Here is a 6,657-nt window from a genome sequence, read left to right on the forward strand (position 1 = left end):
TTAGTATCAGTCAAGGAAGATTTTAGAGCAAAGAATATCACCAGGGATAAAAGAGGGTCATTGCATAATGAAAACGGGATTAATTCATTAAGAGGACATACGAATCCTAAATGTTTATGTATCTAATAAAAGAGCTTCACAATATAAGCAGCAAATTCTTATAGAACCAAAAGGAGAACTAGGTATATCTATAAATATAGTCAGAGATTTCAACAGCCCTCTCTCAATAATTGATAGAACAAGTGGAGAGAAAATTAGTAAGGATATAGAAGACTTGAACAACACTATCAAAACAACTCAATTGGCATTTATAGAACATTCATTCAACTTGATCAGGCTATTCATTCTTAAGTGCACAGAAACATTTTCCAAGTCAGATCATATTCTGATCCATAAAACCAGTCTCAATAAATTCAAAAGGATTCATATCATATCAAATATTTTCTTACCACAAGGGCACTAACTCAGATATCAATAAGTGAAAGATCTCTAGATAGGATTATATTTAAATCAAGATTGGCCATGTAATAATTGTTAAAGCTGGGTGATGGGTATACTGGGATACAAAGAATAGTTTGGTGGTATTCTTTCTACTTCTGAATATGTTTGAAATTTCTAAAATAAAATGTAAAAAAAATAAGAGCAGACATTATTATTAGTACATGCAATAGAAAAAAATGAGGATCATAAATGTTAATACATGGGAATGCAAAATGGAATAGCCGCTTTGTTGGAAAACAATTTGGCAGTTTCTTCCAAGATAAACATTAAACTCAGCATGCATCCTTACAATTTCACTCCTTAATATTTACCCAAGCACTAGAGAAATGAAACGTATATTCTCATAAAAAGTGGTTTTGTCATCAAAAACTGGAAACAAACCAAATGTTCTTCAACAGGTGGATGGATAAACAAGCTATGACACATTGATACAATGCAATACTACTTAGTAATTAGTAGGAATAAACTACTGATACACACAACAACATGGAGGAATCTCAAATGCATTATGCTACGTGAAAGAAACCAGAGTCAACAAAGCTACATATTGTATGATTCCTTTTGTACGTCATTCTGGAAAAAGCAAAACTATAGGGCTAGAAATTAGATCAGGAGTCACCAGGGCCTGGGCTGGGAAGAAGATTGACTGCAAAGAGGCACAGGGGCTTTAGGTGTGGTGGTGATAGAACTATTCTATACCTTGATTCATGGTGCTTGTATGAGTGTTTGTCAAAATTCATAGAACTGTACACTTTATTTTATTTTATTATTTTTTAAATTAAGTAAATAATGTTATTTTTATGGTGACATTGGTTAACAAAATCCAGTAAGTTTCATCTGTATATTGTAACAGTAAGGCATATATATATATTTACACTGTGTGTTCACATCGCATAGTTAGATTTCTTTCTGTCACCATATATTTGACGCCCTTTACCCTGTCTACCTCCTTTCTCCCTCCACTCCCTCCACGTTGGTAACCACTAGTCTATAGTCCATGTCCGTGAGTCTCTGTTTGTCCTGTTCCTTTGTTGCTTTTAGATTTATATCCCACATATAGGTGATATCGTGTGATTTTTAATTTTGTCTGTCTGGAAAACTGTACACTTTAAAGGGTGAATATCATAGCATTTAAATTGTACTTCAATAAAACCTGGTAAGAAATAAAATAAGAAAAGTTATAACACCTAATAATCGGACTGGGACTACAATCCTGTTTCTTATTCAGAATGCCAGTCTTTCACACTGGTGGTTGTCAAAGTGTAGTCTCTAGATCAACAGCATCAGTATTACCTCAGAACTTACTAAAATGTAAATTCTTGAGCTCTATCCCAAACCTACTAAATCAGAAACTCTGAGGGTGGGGCTCAGCAATCTGTGTTTTAACAACTCCCCCAGGGACCTCCATGCACCCTAAAGGTTGAGAACCGCTGCTCTACACTATGTGAGACTGATGAGGTCAGCATCTCTGGGAGTGGGCCCTGGCATCCGTATTTTTATCAGTTGACCAAAGGTGACTTTAATAAGTAACCAGGTTTGAAATCCTCTGCACTGGACCAGATGTTTCCATCACCATCATCATCACCATCTGGGATCTGCAGCTGCCCTCTACGTAGGTTCGAATATCCGTGTCACTCACTGCGTTGAGATTCTAAAGTGGCCCCTCCCTCAGGCCTTTCTTCTTCTCAAGAATCAAACACCGACTTCACAGCCAGCACAAAATTTAAAAGCAGCCTGTGACTCACACCCTTATTTGGAAGTTGGATACTTCCAATTTCAGGGCATACTTTGTCTGCTTTCTCCAAATAGCTCCTTTTGTGCGTATTAAGGCTGAATTATCTGACATTGCCAATAATTAATTGTTTTTGGATCTTCAAAACAGCAATTTAATATGGTCTGCACTAGTTCTTTGAGGGAGGCCATGTTTTTCTTTTGTATTTTTGTAATTAAATATCTACTTCCAGTGCTTACCAGCTGATATATGCTGTAAATTTTAGTTAAAAAAAAAAAAAAAGTTCACATCTCTCTAAATCAGGGTTGCCAGGAAGCAAACAGAGGGTGTGGTGATTATTGGTGAGGAAGGTGGCTTAAGCAAAGTCAAGAAACAGTTTCCATTGCATGACAATTTCAGAGAACTACAATGTTGTTGAAACAAATTGCTGATATTCAGGGTCAATGATATAATACCAAACTAAGATTATTTTTATGAGGACTGGCACTAAAGGCTAACCAAATAAATGAATAAGAAATAAAAAGACAAAATTAAAGCTAGCCAAAAAATCAAAAAGGCAAATTCCCCAAGTTAAAGCAATCCGACCTACAATAATGACTTAGTTATCTAAAACACGAATATTTTAATATAGATAACAAAACATCTTTGAAAACAGAAACTAAATTTTATTGAGAACCCCCAAAGAAAAGTAATCCTTTTAGTTTTAACAATTTAATGGTTATTTATCTTCTCAGTGTCATTTTTTTATGTAACTTTTTTGATGTGTTGGATTGGTGCCCTGCTTGTAAATCTATACTATACTCTCAGCTTAAGCCGTATTATTGAAAATAGGTTATCTTGATTCCATTTCTAGTATTGACAAGTCTAAGGAATAACGCTATCTTTCTAAATTTCTTTACATGCCATTCTTACCTACAAGTTAGAACTAAGTAATAATAATCGATGGCATACCATAAATACATGTGTAGCAAGTCTGCTCATGTTATTTCATAATAGTAGCTAATGTTAGTTCAGTCTAGAATTGTGGAGATGTAAAGAGCCTGGAGATAAATTTTGTAGTTCAACACATTTTATAAGGGAAGAAATTAAAGTCCCCAAGATGTCATGCAAATTGTCCCCAGTACCACTGTTGAAAGTAACAGAACTGGAAATAGCATTCTGGTTTCCAGACTACTAGTGTGATATTTTTCTACTGTTTGACATTGGAAACTTGAGAGAGAGAGAAAGAGAGAGAGCATGTGTGCGAAAGGGACAAATGAATCATAAATGATATACTGCATTTTGGAAAACACTGTAAGCAAAAGTTTCTCAGTTAAAAATCAAATTAGAGAGAGAATACCAATGTTTCATAGAACGCTCTGAACAAGAAAGTCTACTGAGTCTATTGTGACACTCAAGTCTATTGTAACCCTCTTTATTAAATTTCTGAGTGAAATTGTACATGGTTAGGAAATCCCATAGCACCATGACCAGACATCTTGATATTTAAATTTAGTTTAGATGCTCAAAATGTTTGTTGACTAAATGAATGAATGAGTTCTCTCAACTACTGAACCCCACACTCCAGCATTCCAAGAGAGTAAAGGATTTCCTCACTTTCCTTGGAAACAGGGAATTTACTTTGACTCCTGCTGTAGGTCCCAAATTAAATAACCATTAGTTCCTTCTCAAATTCCAAAAGATTACCAAGCCAAACCACAGAAACACCAAATTACAGACAACATACTGGAAGGTTTTTTTTTTTTTTTGAAGTTTTATAATAACAAATATTATTAGTAGGAAACTTGATCTATAATTTCCTCTAAAGGATATGATTATCACACAGATTAAACAGCACCAAGCAGAATAAACACTTCAAACTGACCGCACTGGAGAAAATCTGCAGAAAACTAAATGATCGATCAGTCTGAAACTCTGACAATTACCCTGCTTTTCAAAGCTCTCATAGGTCAGTCAGAAAGCGTAAGGATATTCCAAAACAGACGATGAACCAACTGTGACATACAACAGGAAACAGACCAGTCTTTCAAGAGGATGTTGAAACAAGTTCATATAAAGCACAGTTGAAATTTTCAAATCAATTTAAGCTTCTTCCTCCAATCTAGAGGTTTTTTTTTTTTTTTTCCTAACATCAAAAGAATCAGATTTTTGTGACTTAAAAGAAAGCTCTCTCTCTAGGTTTTTCACACTTGAATATTTTCACAGTCAAACAAAGAAATACCTAGGAACATGAAAGCTCAACCTCTCCAATAACAACCAACTTGAAACTTGGTCGGAATTCAAAGTCTGAAATGCTACCAGCAGCTTAATTATAGTTGATTCAAATAATTCCTTTCTTTTGTGTGAATAGTCCAGATTAACTGGACTATTACGATTTTATCATAAACTATATAAACCAGTATTAGGAAACCCTGAAAGATATTCTTAAAAATTAAACAAAATTAATTAAAAATTTCTTACTTCTTTTGGACTGAATTTATTTTTATAACACTTAAAATTAATTTTTGATTCATTTAAAATTAATTTTTGATCTGTCTGAACAACCCTTAAATGAATATGTTACATTTCAAGTCTAATGAATGCCGAAACAAATTTGCATTTCTTGGCTTCTTATTTGTGCACACTTTCTAAGCAGCTCAGAACTGAAACAATATATATCAATCTACTTCATGTTCAAATAATTCAAACTATAAATCCAGAGTTAACACTTCATTAAAGGAATTCTCAAGAATATAAAACCATTCATTAAGTGTTGATTTTTGCTATAGTTAGGTTTCTTCTCATTTTTCCTTGTCTTTATTTCCAGAAGAAAAATATTGCTAAAAATGGCACAAATGCATCATTGGTCAAGAATTCATATAATTTATCATCCAAACTGGGCTACTTTTGACAGTGAAAGGGGGTGCTATAAGTAATTAGGTCAGGACCATAGGTGCAAACTGGGCTGTCTCAGGGAATCCCAGACATATGGGTATCTTACTCCTCAGAGTCTAAGTGATTGTGCACATTTTATTTTTAGGTCCCCTCTGAGGGTCTTGGAAAGGCCCCTAATGAAAAGGATCTTTTCAGGCAAAGTCCCTGGGTGCCATGTTCTACCTGCTCCTACCTTTCACAGCATCATATACCCTCACTTACCCGACCACCATGTCCTTGGGTCCAGCAGTCACAGTGCAGATCCCATCCTCACAATGTTTCCCCACCAGGCTGTGTGCATGCAGGTGGATGTTTTTTCCATTTGTGACCAACTGAACAATAACCTTTGCAGGTCCCACATAGTTGCAGATCTATGTAAGAAGCACATTTTAAAAGTTAGTACATCTGACTATACTGCAATATGGAAAAATGCTTAGGACAAGCGAGTAAGTATAAAAAGTATGACACAAAATTAGGCATACCTGTACATGTGTGACCATAGCTCTGTTCTTAAAAATATGTGATGAACAAATAATGGGATGGAAATAAATTAAAATGCTAATAGTGGTTGTTTTGTGTGTGGAGGATCTATTCCAGGAAGCAGATCATTTATAACACAGTCTGTATTGTTAAAGTTGAAACAGCTCAATTTAGAGGATGTTATGATGAAGCATCCCCTCCCTGCTAACCAAGAACACATTTTCATCTGCACCCTCATCACAATTTTTGGTCAAGAAATTGGAAAGAAGATCTTTCAGAAGAGAAATGGGATTGGTGGATGATGGAAATCAAGGGAAGGAGAGAGGTGAGCAGAAACAGTGCATCTTACATCTTGGCCATGAGATTAGGCAAGAGAGAGTCTTGCCAGAGACCTGGCTCTCAAAGTTGGCAACAGACACCCAAGCTCACAGAATGGGCCTGCAGAGATCTGGTAGGATACTTCAGCCTTTGGCAGCACTCTCTGCTAAGAGCTCTGATAATTGAGTTGCAGAGGTCCAGGACATAGTAAGTTTCTTCAATTAAAATAAGTGTACTTCCTAAGTGTAAATCCTTAGATTTGACATCTGTTTAGCTCTTCTTTTATAAAATCAGATTTTTTCCATTTGAGGCAATTTAACTTTTTTATTGTTAAACCTTTAAAATGATAACAAAAGCAATAAAAAGGCAATAGCATGGGGATGATGACATTTTAAGCAAAAAGAGGTTGAATACACTTTCTCCTCTAGTTGGTCCTCAGACCCCTATAGTAGGCCATAGATTCCTTCTTTGAAAAAGCCTCAACACTAAAATTCTATTAAGAGAAAAGACTAATGGCTTTATATTTGTCTTCGAATCCTATAAGTCAGAATCCTGTTGCAAATTCAGCTAAACTATTGGAAACGCACTATATCTCCTCAAAGAGTGACCAGACATCCTAGTTTGCCTAGGACTGGAAAAATTTCCTGGTTCATAGGACTTTTAGGGCTAAGAGTTGGTTATACTATCTCTTAAGCTCATATTGCGTTTGTTTC

General features: G+C 35.3%; 1 protein-coding gene across 2 annotated transcripts in view; it reads right to left on the reverse strand.

Annotated features, from left to right (window-relative positions):
- NFKB1 (nuclear factor kappa B subunit 1) overlaps window positions 1-6,657 on the reverse strand; it is a 110,036-nt gene that overhangs the window by 41,412 nt on the left and 61,967 nt on the right. For both annotated transcript variants that reach the window (XM_023531392.1, XM_011361512.1), the window contains exon 6: window positions 5,369-5,517. In XM_023531392.1, the coding sequence (XP_023387160.1) occupies window positions 5,369-5,517 (149 nt within the window). The remainder of the gene's footprint in view (window positions 1-5,368; window positions 5,518-6,657) is intronic.

The sequence above is a fragment of the Pteropus vampyrus genome, unplaced genomic scaffold, assembly GCF_000151845.1.
Source record: "Pteropus vampyrus isolate Shadow unplaced genomic scaffold, Pvam_2.0 Scaffold67, whole genome shotgun sequence".
In the NCBI taxonomy this organism is placed as follows: Eukaryota; Metazoa; Chordata; class Mammalia; order Chiroptera; family Pteropodidae; genus Pteropus; species Pteropus vampyrus.